The sequence below is a fragment of the Lutra lutra genome, chromosome 13 (genome assembly GCF_902655055.1).
Source record: "Lutra lutra chromosome 13, mLutLut1.2, whole genome shotgun sequence".
Lineage (NCBI taxonomy): Eukaryota > Metazoa > Chordata > Mammalia > Carnivora > Mustelidae > Lutra > Lutra lutra.
This window is the reverse complement of record NC_062290.1, coordinates 82,409,217-82,428,968: the sequence shown is the minus strand read 5'-3', so window position 1 is coordinate 82,428,968 and position 19,752 is coordinate 82,409,217. Positions and strand designations below refer to the sequence as shown.

The window sequence follows — 19,752 nt, the reverse complement described above, 5'->3', positions numbered from 1 at the left end:
TTGTAGGCGACAGGACACAAGGTCACATTTTTGAGGACAAAAATTGTTAGGAAGAGAAACTATGTGGTTTCATTTTGCTTTTGAAAGAGAAATATGAAGTCCAGATGACTCCATTGCCTTAGGCAACTTCCTTTTTCCGAGCATAGTGGAGCTCTGTCAAAAGACCACAGCCAGCAATAAACTCAAATTGGCCAATAAACCACCTTGAATGGCAGTAGAGGAAGTGAATTCAGGGACAGGTCCACTTGCAACTTGTCTTCCCACAAGTATCCAGGATGTGAGCTGGCTTTTCTAGACAGGCCTCAACCTGCCTCTTAGAGAAGGTTCTAGAAGTTTCAGGTGAAAATGCTGCTTTTGTTCCAGGAATCTGCTTTCATCAAGTTGATCATTTTGTGAAAGTAACCCTTTGGGGTGAGGCAGGAGTTACAAGATCAGGTCCCAACCCCTTAGCATGGCAGTTGAGGTGCCTTGGGCCCTGCTCACCTCTCAGATGGGAGGCCTAGTCCTATCGGCTGCTGTCTGTTTCTGAGCACGACATTCTCCCTCATCACTCCCACTGTACCTGCTGCAGTCTGCCTGAGAGGCAAGACTTCCCCTCCTGCCTCACCTGGAAAATTCCTTCTCCACTCCCCTTGTCACGTCTGTGTCTGCAATGAATCACAATCTCTGGAGGTAGGGCCCCCAGGGCATCTGCGATTTTAAAAAGCTCGCTGGGCAATCTGAGTGAGCCCCAGCTCTGGAAATGGTAGCGTAAACACACATACCCTTCCTACCACATAAACCTTCACACTGGTCTCTGTTCCACAGTCCCAGGCATGGGAGTCTCACTCTGTAACAGGTGGAGACCGGGAGGAACAGGTGGCACGGAACAAAATGGGCGGGAACGTGGGGAGAAAAGACCAGAAGGATAGAAGGGAGGAAAAAGGATCTGTTTCACGGCAGTTTCTTGCTCTGGTTTGGAACATCCACAGAGAAAAGGTCTAGAAGGAGCTCATGGAAAAATCTAAAAGGGACTTTGTGACACCTTAAGCAGGAGCAGAGATTCAGGGCCCTGGGGGACAAAGTGGGGCACAGAGCAAGTCCCTCTCCCACGGCTTTGGGAGCCTCAGGGGCACCTTCTGTGACAGTAACTTCAGTAGCCGAGATTTCTCCAAATAGCTTTGAGGCAGCAGAATGACTCACGGAAGGCAGAGGAAGCCAGGAAGATGCAGGCCGATTAGTTACAAGGTCCATCGGCTGGGAGGACGCACCCTGTCCGGGCTTCTAGGCAGTGAATGCAAATGGCTAAGGCCCCAGTGGCTGGCTTTGAACTCTGTCCCCACATGTGCACCAAAGGCACACCTACCGATGACAGAGTGGAGTGGGGAGATAAGACACCACGGCTGCTCCTGGCGGGGCGCAGCTCCTACACTGGCTGGGACTGTGGCTCAGGTACACTCAAGTCAAACAGATACTTGCACGCCTGTGTCCACAGTGGTCTTGTTCACAACAGCCGGAACGTGGAAATGACCTGAGTGCCCATGGATGGATGCACGGATAAACCAAACATGGTGTGTACACACAATGGGCTAGTATTCAGCCACAAAAAGGAATGAAGTTGTAATGTTTGCTACAAAACATAAGAATCTCGGAAACATGCTGCTAAGTGCGACACGCCAGACACAGAGGGCAAACTTTGTACGGGAAAAGGCAAATTCCTGGAGACTGAAAGTTGAATAAAGGTTACCAGCAGAGAGGAAGGAGGAACGGGAGTTACTGTGTAATGGGCATGCCACGTACGTTGGGGACATGAAAAAGGTTTGGATATAGATTGTGGTGATGACCTCACAACACTGTAAACATGTTTGATGTCATTGGATGCCACTTACAGATGGTCGAAATGAATATTATATGTAGTTTATACCATAGTAAAAAATAACAAAAATGGGACCATATGATTAAAAAAGTTTTTCTCTTTGGGGGGAATGGGGGACTGTTTTGGGGATTTTTGTTGGTTTTCCTTGCACTCAGGCATTCCCTGACAGCTCTGGCAGGCTTCCCCGGACTGCTTGGCCATCTGGGATGGGCCCCTCCCGATTCCCTTCCACGCAGGCCAGTCCCCTGGACCCATCTCCACGCACGTTCCACCTCATCCTGCCGTCAGCTTCTCGAAGTTCCAGAATTCATACCCAGGGTGAAGGAAGCTCATTCACCGGAGCCAAGGCCCCGGTGAGGAACCTCCCTGGGCACGTCCGGAGGAATCCCAGGACATAGGCAGCTGCAGAAGGCTCACGTACTTCCGAAAGCTTTTATTGAATTCAATTTCTTAAAAGCACAGATACTTGAGACAATTTCGCGAGGACCCTGACTTTTTGCGTGGCTGTTTTTGGCTACAGTAAAAACACACTCACACACACCAGAGTGGCCCTGCTCGCTGTAAGGTCTCCGACAGATGGACTGTTAGAAAAGGCACTGACCGGGGACAGGGGTGGGGCCTGTCCTTCCTCAGGCCGCCAGTTCGGCCATGGCCCTGTCCAAGGGGTCCACAGACCAGTAGTTGTCATCCCAGCCGAGGAACCAGCCCACGAAGGACGGAGGCTCGAAGCCTTGCTTCACGACGGTGATGGGGGTCCGCCTGTCGCGACTGGCTGGGTCCGTCTCGATATAACGCTTAGCTGTAGAGAGACACGTGCAGGGAAAGGAAACCCCAGAAATCCTTAGTGCCCCCGCAGGGAGAGGGGCTTCAGGGCAGGAGTTGCCTAACATGGCTTCTGGTCTTACTATCCCTGCACTAGATGCCACCATCCCTTAAGGGCAATGACCCTACATGGCTCCTCCACCACCATGCCCGTGAATCCCGGAAGACACGGGGTGACAGTTCAACTTCCTGCTTCACGAAGTTTATATCATGTCTCAGTCTCGCTCTCCTCTATGGGGAGATACTAATGAACCAGCTTAAGGGCCCCAGCTCCCAAATCAGATCTGGTCAGCTAGCAGGGCTCTGGTCAGGAACTCCCCAGACCCATGCGGGAAGCTGCTCCCACCACACCACAGGACACAGACCCACAGGCACACTCGGTCCTCACCAGAGCTCAATGCTTCTGTCTTCTCCTCTTCTTGGGAATCTTTTCCAACCCAGACAAAGACCTGGAGAGAGATGTGAAACGAGAGGGGTGTGAGGGTCCCGATCAACAGGACACAGGCTGCCTCTAACAGAGTCCACAGAGCAGCACTGGGAGGCTTTGGAACCAGGTATGCAAACTGACGGCCTACCGGCATGCTTTGCTGGCCACCGCCATCACATGTTGGTCTACAGTGTCTCTTCAGACAAGTTTAATTCCCAGCTTACATTAACGTCTGGATTTCCCAGTTCTCTTGAAAACCTGGAGGATCTGGCAACCAGGGGGCTTCACCTCTGTGTGGATGAATCTGAGGGGCAGCCCCTCACCCCACTTTGGACCAGCAGTTCCAGGTTGCCTCGGGCTCCAGCAGCCCATGTCCACCACCACCACCCCCCATCGCCGCCCATCCCAGCCCCTCCCTCACCAACACTGCTAAGCAGGAGCCTCAGGCACTGAGTCTGAGATCCCACTCTACAAGTGCATGAATGGTCCCTCTACGGGCACTGATTTGCTCGGCAAGGGAGCAGCCAAACACATCCTCCCAGCAAATATGCCTGAGCCTGCTCTGTGCCATTTCTGTGTGTCTGGGCCGCACAGATCTGAGGCTTAGAAAAATACCAGGTTTGAGCTTGAACACAAATTTTCTAATACAAACATTTTTATGCCCATCTAACATATTTTAAAGAGCACCTGTCATTGATACACGGACATCAGGCAATGAAACACCAGGCTTGACTTCTCTCACTTATCTACAGATGTTCCCTGCTCAACCAGAAGCCCCTTCACGGCAGGGAATGCGTCTGTTTCGCACACACATGGGCTTCCAGCATTGTTTCTGGAAGACGGGCGCGTGCAGAGGAAATGCTGGCTGAGTGAATGAACGAGCAGATGAGCGGACAGATTACGGAGCCAGTGGAGCAATCGATCACCACAGCTGTGGGTTCAAGCTGTGAACATTCTAGTACTCGTCTTCTAACTGGGCATCCCGGGAAGCACAGGCAGAGGGGAGACACGCCTTTGGGGCTGCCTCCTAGAACTCTGATAGCTCTGATGGGAAGGCTTCCTGACTGCCACCTCCCATGAGCATGTAAGCCCCACAAGGGCAGGGGAATGTCTGTTTTATGTACTGCTGTATCCCTAGCACCTAGAGCAGTGTCTGGCACGAAGTAGGGCTCAGTTAATATCGGTTGACCGAATGAATGGCACCGTCCCCTGCCAGTCCCACCAAACAGTCTTCCCTAGGAGAAGCAGCAGAGAGCTCAGAGCCCTCTAAAACAGGAGATGCACTCCGAAACTTCGGGTGTGACTCTGTGGACAGCTGATGCCTGCGTATGATATGCTAACTTCAAGCTTCTTGATCAATAGATTTATTTTATTTTTTTTTTTTTGATCAATAGATTTAAATTAAGAGTTCACACTCCGCTACGGCCTGGGAGAGGATGCTGGTCGTCTGACTTGCAAATTCTGGAGTTTGTAGATCTTATCTACGTCTCATTTTATTGAATTAAGCAAAGTAGGTACCATCACTCCCATTTTGCAGAGGTAGAAATGGAGGCCCAGAAGGGGGAAGGGACTCACTGCGGCGCACGGACCTTTCCAGAAACACCCGGCAAACTGATCGTAGAGCTGAAGTGTAGCGCCTCCCACTCCCCCAACCCAGACAGCCTACACCATCTGTCCTTCACCCACCTGGTCCCAGGTGTCCAGGAGCATGACGTCATCTGTGGCCAGGTCTTCCTGCATGAGCTCGCCAGGAACCTCTTCGATCTGGGAAGGAACAGAAGGGGTCAGTGACAGCGAACTAGGCCCTGGCATTCCCTCTCCCGGCTTGGCACCCTCGGTCTGCGCTCAGGAGGGAGATGCTCCAGCCTGGAGGGGATCCTCCCTCCCTGCTATGCCCTCAAGGGCTGCCCCACCTCCACCCCCTGCTGGGGCCACACTCCTGGGAAGCCTGACTCCCAATGGGGAAGCAGAGGCAGAGAGACCCCTGCGGGGGCTCACCACAAAACGGCCGATCTTGTTGGAGCAGGCAAAGAGGCGAGGAGGGTGGGCGTCCATCTTCTTGTCCTTCAGTCGCGGGGATGTGCGGTAGGCGGCCTTCCCACCCAGGGCCTCCCAGAAGCTGTCTGTGAGGGGAGGCCGCGGCAGTTGGCCTCCAGGACACCACCTCCCCCCAGTGCCGCTCATCAGACCCCGGGGTAAAAACCCTGCCCTAGAACGACCCACTGGTCTCAACCCTCCTCCACCCTAAAATCCCAGGGGACCAGAGAGGGATGGGGCCTGAGGGAACCTGAAGGTGATGAAACAGAGACCGGAGAGCCGACCTGGCCCTACGCACACAGCCAGGACTACCTCTGGCTTCCAAATGACGCCAGCACTGCAGGCTGGGGATAATTATCCTTGCTCAACAACGGGGTGACAGAGGCTCAGAGAGGGTAAGCAACTCACCCAGCATCACACAGCTACAAAAAGTGGTAAAGGCAGGGTACAAATCCTATCTGACTATATCCACCCCCCACCAACCCCGTTCTTTCCACTACACCTGCTCTGTCCACATTTGGCTACTGAAGTTCATTAAAATGAAGTATCATTAAACATTAAGTTCCTCATTCTCATTGATTCCCAGCAGCCACATTTCAAGCGCTCAGTAGCCAATGTGACTAGCGGCCACCATATTGGCCCGGGCAGGGGTGAACATGTCCAGCCTCTCAGAAAGTCCCACTGGGCAGTACAGCTATAGACTGAGCTGCTCCTCCCCATTTCTACTGAGCATCAGGTGGGAAGGAATGGGCTCAGAACAAGAGAAGAGAGACTGAGGGCTGGCATAAAGAAGATTTTCCCACCTATGTTCTGGAAACAGAGCAGGTTTCTGGCAATTCTGTCCTTGGAGATTCTGAGGATTAGAAGAGACTGCTGTCCTCCTCCCGCCATGAGCTTCTACTCCTGCCTGTCTTTCAAGGCTTCCTAGCAAGTGACCACCTCCTCCAGCAGCCTTCCTTGAATGCCCCAGCCCCCACTGAGCTCTCCCTTCTCTTAGCTCCTAAAGCTAAGGAGAGAGCTCCTTAGCTCTCTTACCTCCCTCTCACTGACCATAGCCCTCATTTGAATTCAACCTGCTTTTCTTAGACACACCTTTGGGGGCAAGCACTAGAAGGGGCGAGGATCTCGAGGGCCCCCCAGGCAGAAAGAGGGGAGGGAACCTAAGAGCTACAGTCCCCGGAGAACACCAGACCCCTCCACCCCCCCACTCCTACCTGGCTCGCTGCCTTCTGCCACCTGCACAGGTTGGGCCCGAAGTACCCTGAGCAGCTCCTGGGCCCCCGTCTTCTCCGCCTTGCTGGCTCCTGCACCCACCCACAGGTAGGCGGCCGATGGCGTTTTCAGGACAAAGGCATCGTTGGAATTCAGCGCACCAGCCTTAGGAATAATCTGAGAAGGCAGCACTCAATTAATCAGAAACCAGACAGAAAGCCCTCAGCCCCCTCCTTACTATCCAGGAGACCCTGCAGCAGGACCAGCTCTTAGCTGGAGACCTGGAAGGGCACCCCCATCACAGCTGAGGGCACGGAGTTTCGACAGTGGGGGTTTTTGTTGATTCCCATGATTCACTAATGTGCTGTGGCTCAACACAGTCATTCTAGAATTCTGGGTTGCATTAACAGAAGTTGAGTGCCCAGAACAAAGGAGGGGATAGTCCCATTCTCCTCTAGGCTGCTCTGACCATCCTATAGGATTATGTTCAGGTCTGCACCTTCCGTCATAAAAGGGATGGTAGCCATGTGGCATGAAATCAGGAAGTGTCCCCATGGGGAAGAACGGACTACCTCTTAGGCAGTAAGCTTCCCATTATGAAAGGTATGCAGGAAGCCCCAGGCATCCTTGAGACAAGAAGAAGTCTAAGACATACAATTCTGCTTCCCAGGCCAGGGAAGTTACAAAAAAGCTGCCTCTTAACCCCTGACCCCAAAGGCCCCGCCCCCAACCAGTCCCGAGCTCAGACATCTACCCATCAAGCATGGGAGGATTCAACCAGGCCAATCCCTCCTGGGGTCCAGGGCCTGGGCCTCACCTCAACGGCTCTGGTGGCTCCGGAGCTGCTGGCCCGGACCTGGAAGAGGCGGGTACTGGCAGGGGCCGTCTGACCGCCCTCGCGGGATGTGCCGCCCTTGTAGATGATCATAGGTTTCCCACCAAACAGGCTCATGAGGTGGGCGGGCTCCTTGCCTTGGACCACACGGCTCTGGCAGGGCAACAAGACAGCAAGTCAGGCAAGGAGAGCAGGGGCATCCGTGCTTCTGTGTGGCAGCAAGCTCACGCCCCCACCCCAGCCAGTGTGGCCTAGGCGCTTCCTCCAGACCAGGCCAGCACACTGGTGTCAGTCAGCACGCTGGTGTCTGCACGCCCAGCACACAGGAGCTGGGAGGGGACAAGGGGAGTTCCCGGAAAGCTGGAGACAGCACCACTGCCTCATGGCCCCCAGGCACTGCCTTGGCTGCTCTCCCCTCCCAAGAGGACCTGCCTTACTGACCCTGAGTCCAGTCCAAGAACGAGAGAACCCATGTTTGCAAATATTCCCTTAAATAGAAACCCCTGGGTTGTTCGTGGACATTCCTTCAGAATGGTGACGACAGCCCAGGGCATGAAAGATGGCAGAGTGGGAAGAATAGAGCTTTCTAGATATGGAGAGACCCCTCTTGCCCAGCCAGAGGAACCTCCTAAACCCGTTAAGTCCCTTCACATCACATTTACCATGGAGCAGTATCCTCTTCTGCTCAGGATTGAGGTCAATCCTCACCATGGCTTCTGGGTGGTTTGGACCCTCTGAGCACCTCCTGAGACTTCTCTCACGGTATTCTGCCCCTTGTTCTACTGCTCAATGTCCCCACCCACCTCAGGGCTTTTGCATATACTCTTCCCTCTGCCTATAATGTGCCTGCCCAACTCCTACTCACTTCTTAGGTCCCAGCAGAAAAGTACCTTCCTAAGGAGGTCCTTGTCTAATCCAGTTAGATCCTATCTGGGATCTGTATGTCCTTACACTTTACACGTATGTAATAGGGGACTATTATGGGCCAGGCATGGCTCTAAATGTTTTACTGATATTAATTCTTCATCCACATGGCAATCCTGGGCAGAGAGAGGATATTTTGAGACTACGCAGGCACAGAGAGGCTAAGTGACTTGTCCATGGTCACCCAGAGGTGAGACTGGATTCAACCCACAGGAGGCTGGCTCCACGTCTGCCCTCTGCCTGCACCACCACGCTGCCTCTCCAGTACCTCTCTCCGTGTTGCAGTCTGTGATCACACATTTATTTGCCTGAGTGTCTGCTGAACACCCGTCTCCCCCCAAGACTGCAAACCGCATTGGCACAGGGGCGCCCCGGGCTGCGGATGGTGTTGGGCACCCCGCTGCATGAATGTGTGTGGGACCAGTGGATGGAAAGTCTGATAGAGGAGGGACCCAATGGACGAGGTGCAGGGTGGGGCCCAGCGGAGCATCAGGCTGGTCTCACCTGCACAGGGGACCCTCCAAGCTCCTCATCCAGCTGGGCGGTCAGGATGGCAGACGCAGCGACCTCATCCTGCGTGGACTGGGCACCTTGCCTGGAAGAGGAAGCCATGCTCAGCACCAAGGTTCGCATAGAACCCAGAGTGTCTTCTTGGCCCTGGGCCAAACCCGCAAGTCTGCAGATTACAGGTAGTGAAACTGACAGGGAAGGGGATTCTCTCAAGAGCCACCAGTGCCAGGAACCAAACCCACAGGCCACGTCCCCAGCCCAGCATCTGGCCTTCTTCTGAGATCTGAGCAAAACCAATGGTCTCCCTTATCCTAAATGTGTCCTGTAGGCCGGCTGGTGGTCTCATCTCAGGCTGGGCAGCCACAAGGGAAGGTGCCCCGAGATGCCAAGGTGGAGAAAGGTGGCCAGGACATTTCTTAGGGGGGAGAAGCAGGTCAGAGAAGCAAGCAGGACACGAGCCCTTTGCAGGAAAAGACATCAGTACTTAGCCTCCCGTGAACCTGCCCAGAGCAGTCTGCACAGTCCACCAAAGGACCCACGGTGCTCGCCCTGAGAGGGGGGACTTGGCAGGGGCTTGGCTTTCCGCCCCACCTTTTCCTATACTGTCCAAACTCATAACTAACATGTGTAATCTGTAGAAGCAAACAAAATCTGACAAATCAAGGTGCTGATGCAGCTGCTGTTTTTTTTTTTTTTAAAGATTTTATTTATTTATCTGACAGAGAGAGATCACAAGTAGACAGAAAGGCAGGCAGAGAGAGAGAGAGAGAGGGAAGCAGGCTCCCTGCTGAGCAGAGAGCCCGATGCGGGACTCGATCCCAGGACCCTGAGATCATGACCTGAGCCGAAGGCAGCGGCTTAACCCACTGAGCCACCCAGGCGCCCCTCAGCTGCTGTTTTTTAAAAAATGCTGCCTTCTAAATTGTGTACACGTATGGATTACCTACTCAAAAAAAAAAAAAAATTATTTGAAGCTGCTTTTAAAAGTCTGACTTTGTCACATAGAGAGGTATTCTACAAAATAACCAACCGGCACTCTTTCCAAGTACCAAGGCCTTGAGAGAAAAGACTGAGGAGCTGTCACAGATTAGGACAGTGTGATTTATCTCTAAGGAGGCAATGATGACTAAGGGCCATGTGGGATCCTGGGTTAGATCCTAGGCCAGAAAGAAGACATGAGTGGGGTGACTGGTGAAATCCAAGTGAGGTCTACAGATTGGTAAATAGTATTGCACGCAATGTTAACTTCTTGGTTTCGATCATTGTACTGTGGTTAGGGAGTGAGATGTGTAATGGGTACATGGAAATTGTACCATTTCTGCACCTTTTCGGGAAGCCTCGAGTTATTTCAAAACAAAATATTTAAAGAGGAAGACATTCAACCATCATCAGAAAGTTTTGAGATGGTACAGCAAGAGAAACACAAGCTAAAAATCTACTAAGATGCTGTCTTATCTACGCTAAGGTTGACAAAGATCCAAAAGTTTGACAACACAGTCCACCAGCAAGGCTGTGGGGAAACAGACACTCACTAGTGCCGCTGGGAACGTGAAATGCTACAAAGTCCATCTATGGAAACTGGGCACCATCTATCAAAATGACAAGTGCATTTAGTCTTTGACCCAGCAACCCCACTTCTGGGAACTTACCCTACAGACACTTCTCTACACATTCAAAATGATATTTGTTTAAAGGTCACTAATCATAGCAATGCTTGTAATAGCAAAAGACTGGAATCAATCCAAGTATGCGCTAGCAGGGAATCTGTCAAACAAGTGACAGTGTAGCGACACAACATAATATTATGCAGCTGTAAAGGGGGAAAAAAAAAAGAACAAGGAAGTACCCTAGGTACTGACATGGGTCGATCTCCAGGAAGTACTAAGTGAAAAAACCAAAGTGCAAGACAATATACACAGGGTGCTATCCTTTGAAGGATAGGGAAGAGAGGGAGCTAGCAATATAGTCCTAGTTGCAGGAAGAATTACCGGAAGAATATATAACAAAATGAATGAAAGCTGTTACTCATGGAGGGGTGGAGACTGGAGAATCAGGTGAAGGGGGATGGGGTAGGAACAAGATTTCTCAGATACCTTTTTATTTTGTCTCGAATTCTGAATGACGTGAATGCACTGCCCATTTGAATGGAATTCAAATAATTTTTAATTAGAAGACACGTGGGAGGAGAATGGCCCTAGGTATGGTACTTGACATGGAACTGTGGGAGGGAGCTTCTGTTTGCTCCTCCCTATTCACTGCACCTCCTCCAAGGGTCATGTGCTATTTTTGGAAGAATGATTTAAATGTTGTTTCAAGAAATAAGACAAGTGGTGTCACCCTGTAGATAGGAGCTCCCCCCCACCCACAGTGTGGTCATTCCACCGTAGGCCTCTCAGCCCCATGACATGCTCAGGGCCCAGGTGGTGCCCCCCGCCCCAACCATATGACCCCACAGCCTCACCAGTTGTAGATGATCTGTCCCTGACGGTTGCCGTGACGGTAGTTGTACAGAATGATGTAACTGTCCCCGCCGTAGAACTGCCCATATGTGGAGGGGTCCACGGGCACTTTGTTGGAGCCTTCGATTCTCCAGATCTGCCAGGACAAGGCTGGGCTCAGACGCGGTACAGTCCCCCCACCCCCGCCCCCCAACTCAGGCCAGCGGGGGAACTGCAGTGCGGTGGGTCGGGGTTAATCAACAGGACAAGCTTTTTATACGTGGCTCCACTGGGCTCAGGCTGAACCCCAAGAATTTGCCCCCATCACAGAGCCACTAGGATTCAAACCCCGGATCCTTACATGATGCCCCCACACCACCCCCTAGGTCCCCCTCGGAGGGGTCAGCACAGGCACAGGGAACTGCACAGTGGTACTGACAACATGCTTTCGGGGAGGGTAACACAGTGAGTGTCCACCTCCACGTGTCCTGAGATCAAGTGAGTTTACTCGAGGCAGTCTCACACAGCACCTGGCACAGGGTGACAGCCACGTAGCAGGAAGCTACTCTCATTCTAGAATTATGATTGAGGTGATTACTAATGATAGGATTATCTGTAACGTTCGTGAGTTATCTGGATTTTACAGATCACCTCCAGAAGCAGAGGCATCCCTAGGTGACCTCTGAATGACCCTGCTGGCAAGTCTCTTCCTAGAGCCCGGGTGAACTTTTCCCAAGCAGTCATGAGGTCCTGCAGCGCCACCTGGTGGTACTACAGAGACACTGCGCCCTCCAAGACCAAGATTCTCTGGACCTTGAAAATTCTAGGTGAGGGAGAGGGATTAAACCCCATTTTTACAGGTGAGAAGAGTGAGGCTCAGAGAGGGCACTCAGCCAGGCTGCCAGAGCTCTTTCCACTAGCGCTACCCGGAACATTTGCACTGCATCCTTCCCTACCACTGAAGTAGTGCATGAGTGAACAAGTGATACTAATACCAATGACAAAAGCAAGAATAAATAAAAATGAACAATTTTGCTGCTTCTAGCATGTGGAATGGAAACAGACAAACAAACAAGTAGACTCTACTTCATAAACATCTCTGAACCCCAGCCCCCACCTCTCCATCTTCACCGTGACCTTCCTGGTGCCCAGGCTGTCTTCTCTCATCTACACTATTACAATCTTCTCAGGGGATCTCAGCCTTCATTTTCCTGCCTCTAATCCATTTTCACAGCAAGTTTCAAAAGCACAGAACTGAGCTTGTTGCCTGTCTGCTATTAAAGCAAGAAAACCCTCACTTGCACCTATTGGTTAGGAGATCAAGTCCACAGTCCTGGATGCGGCATTCAAGGCCCTTCCTTGAGGATGTAGTAGCCCTGGGCTCTTGGGACAGTTCCCTGCCTGGAATACCCATCATTCTTCCTCTCTTGCAGCAAACTTTGACCCACCCTCTGGGGCCCAACCGAAGTGTCCCCAGCTCTGTGAAGACTGCCCCAACCACCCCGCCCCTTTTGCCCTTTCTCTGTTCCCATAATCTGTGTGCTCGCCTTCAATCTTCCACTGACTGCACAGGTCTGAGCAATCAGCTGTGGCTGTGCTTACACCAGGCACTCCTGCCAGCAGGGGGAGGTCTGAGACACTTGGCCCAGGACCTGGCAAACAGCAGGTGCTTGGGGTATGTTGGCTGTGAAAATTAACTAAGGCAAAACAATCCTACCCACCAAAACTGGGGTCAAAAACTCTAGAGGAAGGATCTCAGGGAAGCAGGAGGCAATGCATGAGCCAGAGGTGCCTGGGAGGGAGCCTGGGAGGGGCCTGGACACACGCACCCAACCCCCCAGGCACCTGTTTCTGGCCTGTGCCATCGTCATCCATGCCGTGCTGGGCTGCCATGGCCGTGGATGTGTGCAGGGTGGCAGCATCGAAGGGCACGCGCTCCACATTGGCAATGTGGCTGGAGAGGTAGGCCAAGCCTGGGCCGTCTGTCTGGTCTGGGTCCCGCCAGTTCTTGAAGAACTGCTTGAACAGTGGGGTCTCGCCACCCTCAGGAAGGACAGAGACCTGTACAAGAGAGGGAAGAGCAGGATGGGGCTGGGCTCAGGTCCCCCTGAGGACAGGGGCCTCCCGGCACAGGTCCTTAGGGCAGACTCAGACACCCAGTCCACACTGAGCAGGGAGAGACACCCACCCCATCCCAGCCCCGCCCAGCGAACTAGACCCAACTTCACTGTGCAGCTTGGCTCTGAGACTCACCTGGGTCTGCCTGGGGTAGTCCATCTTGGAGATGAAGTCAGAGGCCGTTTTGAGGGCAGCCTTCCTCTCCTCTGTGTTGGCCTGCCTGCCTGTGGAGGATGGGGGATGAGGCACCCGGAGTCAGTGCTATGTCCTAACGTCAAATGGTCCAGGAGAAGCAGTAGCCAAACCACCCTCCCTATCCTTCTGAGGCTGCAGACAGCCCAGCCCAGACCCCGCCCCCAAGATGATCACTCCAAGAGCCTGGGGGTCCACCTGGGGGTCCTAACTGATGACAGTAACCACACTAACAGTTGTGGTCCATTTATGAAGCATGTACTCTGTGCTCAGAACTGTGCAAAGCTGATTTTATTTAATCCACACAACGACCCTTTGTGAGAAAGATCATTATCATCTTGTCCCATCGACATAAAAGAAAACCAAGGTCTTAGAGAGGTTAGGTGACTTGACCAAGGCCATACAGCAAGGGGGAAAGCTGTGATAAGATTCTGAAGCCCACACACCACATCCTTGGGCCCCCTTCTTGCCCCAGTCCATCTGTCTGCAGTGGGGGACCTCCTCCCACTCCCCAGTCTGAAGCTCACCCCAACCCTGAGAGCCTCCCCACGCCTACACAGCTCCTAGACAGCAGGTGCCAGCCCACAGTCCCCAGCTTTCTTAGAGCCAATGCCGAGGGGTCCAAATATTAATAATAATAATAGCAGCTACAAGTGTTCAATCTCTCTCTTCCCCTCTGCCCTCCTCTATGCACCCACTACCTCCCTCCCGCTTCTGTCCTCCTCCCCTGGACTAACGGTAGAGCATCCAAGCAGGATGCTGATGGGCCCTCTCAGAAACATCTGGGCCAATGTTTTACAAGAGCCTCTGATAATCAGCCCCACAAGACATTCCCTACAGATTCCACGAACCTCTAGCATACCATTTCCCAAATAAAAACCAAATCACTTTCATGAAAAGCCCCAAAATACATTAGCAAGTTTAAGGCTCTTAAAAGTCCTGCAGTCAACAAGCCTATTACCAGTGTTGCCCATGAACTTATCTGACCAAAGAAGTATACACTTTTTTTTTTCACATGATGCCAATTAGCCTCTGAGAGAACTGGTATTGTAACATACTTGGGAAACACTGGTTTTAGCCCAAATGGGACATCTACCCGGAGAGGGTAAGCCAAGTGCCCAAGATCACAAAGCGCAGTCAACTGCAAAGCCAGGGTTTCAAAACAAGACTCAATTTCTGTTCCAGAGCCTGCCATGCCCCAGGACACCATCAACACCCACTCTAGCCTCCCAGGGCTGCAGGACTCCCACCGAGGGCCTGGAGGCTGGTCAGAGACCCCTCCCCTTTCCCCAGTACCTTTCCAGACAAAGATTTTGCCATCTCTGCCATGGTCCAGGATGAAGCAGTCCTCGGACCTCAAGGCCCCCTGGGCGAAGGGGTTCTCATCAGCCACGAGGGAGACCGACATGGTGCCAGCACCATTGGAGACCTGAGGGGACGAGGGACAGGAATGTGAGTGACCTCTACCACTTTGGCCTACCCAGGCAGCACCCTCAAGCTGACACGTGGGTGGCCCACATCCCAGCTGCCACCTCAACCAACATGGGAGAGTCGGAGCCAGACCCACTTCCCCAAGCTCCGAGGCACACTCAGGTTTCCCTTCCCCTTTTCTGCTTTGCCGCAGCCATACCTGTGACCCCCGTACCCATGTAATGGGGAAACTGCACAGAAAGGGAAGGGGGTGCAGGTAGCATAGATCTGTACAGTTGGCTGAGAAGAGAGTCAATCTCATTAGTTAAAAAAAAAAAAAGTTGGGACTGGATGGCTCATTCAGTTAAGTGCCTTCAGCTCAGGTCACAATCCCAGGGTCCTGGGATCAAGTCCTGCATCAGGCTCCTGGTTCAGCAGGGAGCCTGCTTCTCCCTCTCCCTCTGCCCCTCCCACTGCTTGTGTTCTCTCTCTCTCTCGGACAAATACATAAAATCTTTGAAAAAGAAGAAGAAGAAGAATATAAATGCAGATGCAGTGTGGTGTCCTGGATTGGAATCGGGAACGAGAAACTGGGGAAACCCAAATCAAGTCTGTCATTTAATTAATAGTGTTGAACTACCGTCAACTTCCTAGTGTTGACAGGTATCTCTGGTTATGATAAGATGTTAAGGAGAAGCTGGATGAAGGGTATGTGGAACCCTCTGTCCTATCTTTGCAATTTCTCTGCAAACCTTTAGATTATTCCAAAATGAAAAGCTTTCAGGAAATTAAAATGAAACTGTGCCACGCTAGTCAAAACCCAAAACACTAACACTCCCCAGTGTTGACAAGGTTCCCAATAATCTGGGAGCCCTTCCAGAGTGCAGTTTAATAATGTATCAGAACTTTAAGTAACAAACGTTCTACATTTACTGAGTATTTACTACAGGCCGTTCTGAGCAATTTATATAACTTAATAACTTATGTCATTACAGAACTCCTTTAATCCTTGCAGCAACCCTATGATAGTTCTACTTGTATCCCCTTTTTACTCACAAGGAAACCAGGGCATAGAGAGGTGCACAGCTAGAAAGCCAGACCTGGGATTCAAAGCCAGGCAATCTGACTCTGGAACCAGTTTTTTCAATCACTGACTTATTATTCAGGCTTTGACACAAAAAATCCACGTCTGGGAACTTGCTCTGAGGCCATACTCAGCACAGGTGCACAGAGAGGGACTGTGTGCAATCAATAAAAGTGGAAACATTCTAGTGGCCATCAGTGTCTGCTGAGATTCTGACATTCAGAAAACAGAATACAACAGAGCTACTACAAAGGACCAGTTAGATCGCTGTGCTAGAAAGATTCCTGGCCACGCTGAGAGGGGAAAAGAAGGTCACAGAAAAACATGAATACTTTGGATCCATTTATATCAAACAGAGATGGAAAAGCGTGTAATTAGATACAAAAAGATATAATCTGGACCTTTTTTCACCAATTTGATAGCCGTGTAACCATGGTAACCCTTAAAAAAGGATGCGGGAGAGGCTGGTGTTTTAAAAATTGAGTTTCATTACTTTTATAATTAAAACATTTTAAAATAGCACTTGTTATCTTAAACTATTGAAATTGCATTGACATTAATTTTCTTTTTATGTTCTGGAGTATTGCTTACTATTTTCTTCATGAATATACATTTCTTTCTTTTTTTTTTTTTTTTTTAGATTTTATTTATTTACTTGACAGAGAGAGAGAGAGAACACAAGTAGGCAGAGAGGCAGGCAGAGAAAGAGGGGGAAGCAGGCTCCCTGCTGAGCAGAGAGCCCGATGTGTGGCTCCATCCCAGGACCCTGGGATCATGACCTCAGCTGAAGGCAGAGGCTTAACCACTGAGTGACCCAGATGCCCCATGAATGTACATTTCTTTACAATCAGAATAAAAATCAATGAGGTTTTTCCTTGGAAGTGATGGAAATCTGCACCCCCTTTTATTGTAACTTTACCACAAAAAAGCCGAGGGCTCGACATGAGCATCATGGGCTAGGCCAGACTTTCACCCAGTGCTCGGCCATGAGGCCAGAGTTCCTCAGCTCAAGCTCGGCCCGAGTTTTAAAAATCACAAGAAATAAATCATAAATAAAGTAACTACACACACACAGGCATGTGCCCATTTCTGTAGTATTTCCCCAAGTATTTTCCTAAATCAGTTTTCTCTGTGGACTCCTAGAAATCTTCCAAAGTTGACCTTACTCTCCTACCCCCATTTTCCAGGTGAGAAAACTGAGACCTAGAGAAAAACTGTGCTGCCCAAGACCGCACAGATGAGCAGGATGTGACTGTGTCTACAGTTGATCAAATTCTCTTATTCCTGGCTCAGGAAGGCAGAGGAAGTAGACAGATGTCTGCTAGACACACGTGGGAGCCGAGCCCCCCCAGCCCAAGGGCACTCTGCTCCACATCCCCACAGCAGTAGAGCTCGGGAAGACCAAGTCCCCTGCCTCCCTGTCCTGGCCCCACGCCCAGGGAACAGAGCAGTAGAGGCTCACCTTGTAGAGTTTGGCCAGCTTGCGGTTGGCTGCATCCTCCTTGGCCGTGTCCTCTGTACCTGCAGGCAGAGCTGGCTTAGGGCCCAGCACCTGCAGGAGATGACAGGTGGAAGAAAGCCTGGCGTGATCTCCTGGTGGATCAGAGGGAGGGGCCTGGGATCCTCAGACAGCTCCCTCCCAAGGCAGGCAGGGACCACCTTCCCCGCCCCAGGCGTCCACCATGACCCTCCACTAAGAGTAAGATGCCCTCCAGAGATGTCCTACATCATCTCACGTGCCTCCTGCATGTGGGTCTCAACTAGAGCTACCCGTCAAGTCCTTCCCTCCCTGTTGCCTTCAGATACCCACTCTCCCACTTCTTCCCAGGCTTTCTTGGAGTGACAAACACCTTCCCCCACATGCCTTTATGTGATCCCACTTAAAGCTCACACCCATGAGGCACTGATAACCACTCTCACTTTACCAAGGAGGAACCTGAAGTCCAGAGAGCTCAAGTAACTTGTACTAACAGCTATGGGGAAGCTAAGCCAGAACTTGAACCTGGATCCCTGTGATTTCACAGCCTATTTTCACTCCTCCATTCTGGGCTACTCCAGAGTTAAAAGCCCCAGTTATGGCCCCTTCCAAGCCATGGCTGGTGTCCAGTCTCTTCCCCATAACAACCTTCTGCTCTTCCTAAAAACTGGAACTCAACGCCCCCAGACAAGTAGGAGCCAAAGGGCATAGAGCAGTGCTCACGGTCTCCTCCTTTTCCTGGTGAATTCTGCCTCTATTGATAGGTCCTCAAAGAACAATGGCTGGCAATGCCATCCTGCATTTGCCTAAATGGGCCATAAATCCCTAGGAATGATCTGAAGAGGAAAGAGGGGATTGGGTCAGTTGTCTCTTTCTGATCTGGCTGCAGGACCAAGATTGCTCTCAAGAGATGCCACCACCTCCTCAGTTCCATGGAGGACCTGGCCTTCCCAGCTGGAGGGTGTGGCTCACAACCGTGGCAGGCGCCAGGCCCTGGGATTCCAGCCCCACCTCTCAGCGGAGTCTGGGAATTGCTGGGGAATCGGCTCTTCCCCACTCTCTGAGGAGTTCCAGCTTAGTAGAAAAACAACTTCGCCTCATGATTGCCTAACCAACAGAGGGACAAAAGGAGCAGCCCAGATCTGTGCTCGGCCCCACCCTGCACCCCTGGGGTATAGCTGTGCGTACCTGGAGCATCGCCTCAGGCTCAGCACCCTCCTCTGACACATGCACTCGGGCCCGGCCACTCCGCTCGTTGTCCCGGATGCCCTTGGACACCTGTGTGGCCTTCAGCCTCTCAAATCGGTTGCTGTTGGAGCCACACCACTGGTAGATGTCCTGTAAGACAGGGACCCTGTGTCAGGTAGCGCCCCAGCCTCCGAATCAGCCCCACCCAATGACACGGCAAGGAGGGGACTCCGGGGCAGGTGTTAAGTCCCCCTCGTTCTGGGCCTGCCCACGTGACACTGACAGGGCACACACATGCCCACTCCCAAGCATAGTGGGTGTGATCCGTGTGCACCAGCGTGTGCGAGTACGCAGCTTGGAACGTGTTTCACATACAGAATGTGCATAAAAATGCCCGCCGGCTGGTGGGAGCGGAAATTGGCACAACCATGTCGGAAAACCCTTCAGCTGCAGCTACTAGAGCTCGGCATACGGCTATGCTGTGACAGCACCCCTCGCACGGGCGCACTCCACATGCCCCCCGAGACCCACGGGAGAACACCTGAGGAGCACGCCTTGAACCAGAAACCGAGTGCCCAGAACAAAAGCATAGATAAATAGGGGCACGTCGGCCCAGTTCAAGGTGACGTAGCAAGGAGAATGGACAATCTGTGAGCAGATGCTGTACGGATAGAGCTCAGAAACAGAATGTTGATCAGAAGTCGTCAGAAGAATGATTCCATGCACATTGAGTTCAGAAGCGGGTGGAACCCTGCTATGCGGCTCAGAGTTCAGGAGGATGGATGCCCGTGGACTTGAAGGGACTGGATGGGGACACGGGAGGACTTCTGTGAGCTCATGACCTTCTGCGTCTTGATCCGGGTGTTGGCTACACCAGTGTGCTCACTGTGAGAAATCTACTGAGGGGTACACTCAGGATTCTCACACTCTTTCGTGGACCTATTATACTTTAATAAAAAGCTTATGCTCAATATATTTGCCTCTGTTTGCATGGACATCACAGCACGAACCCAAACGAGGGGGCGGTGGAATGTCTGGCTATGCCCATTTGCAGGGAGGAGTGCACGTGGATGGCAGGAACGGGTACAAAGCATCACACGTCCGTAAGCTGGGCTGGGGTAAGTGCACCCCACACACGTCGCCATACGTAAGTGTGCATGTCCTTGAACAGCACTCCCGAGTCTATGTGTGCAGACACTCATCATGGTACGTGTGTCTGCATC

General features: G+C 51.8%; 1 protein-coding gene across 5 annotated transcripts in view; it reads right to left on the bottom strand.

Moving 5' to 3' along the window:
* Positions 1–2,273: 2,273 nt before the first annotated feature.
* The window catches only part of GSN (gelsolin), a 54,323-nt gene continuing 36,844 nt past the window's right edge, over positions 2,274–19,752 (bottom strand). For all 5 annotated transcript variants that reach the window (XM_047699382.1, XM_047699380.1, XM_047699378.1 and 2 more), the window contains 13 exons: positions 18,530–18,679; positions 17,327–17,416; positions 14,667–14,799; positions 13,314–13,402; positions 12,906–13,121; positions 11,084–11,217; positions 8,617–8,707; positions 7,171–7,341; positions 6,356–6,530; positions 5,103–5,227; positions 4,791–4,868; positions 3,066–3,126; positions 2,274–2,654 (listed from right to left, as the gene is read on the bottom strand). In XM_047699382.1, the coding sequence (XP_047555338.1) occupies positions 2,485–2,654; positions 3,066–3,126; positions 4,791–4,868; positions 5,103–5,227; positions 6,356–6,530; positions 7,171–7,341; positions 8,617–8,707; positions 11,084–11,217; positions 12,906–13,121; positions 13,314–13,402; positions 14,667–14,799; positions 17,327–17,416; positions 18,530–18,679 (1,683 nt within the window). In that variant the 3' untranslated portion in view covers positions 2,274–2,484. The remainder of the gene's footprint in view (positions 2,655–3,065; positions 3,127–4,790; positions 4,869–5,102; positions 5,228–6,355; positions 6,531–7,170; positions 7,342–8,616; positions 8,708–11,083; positions 11,218–12,905; positions 13,122–13,313; positions 13,403–14,666; positions 14,800–17,326; positions 17,417–18,529; positions 18,680–19,752) is intronic.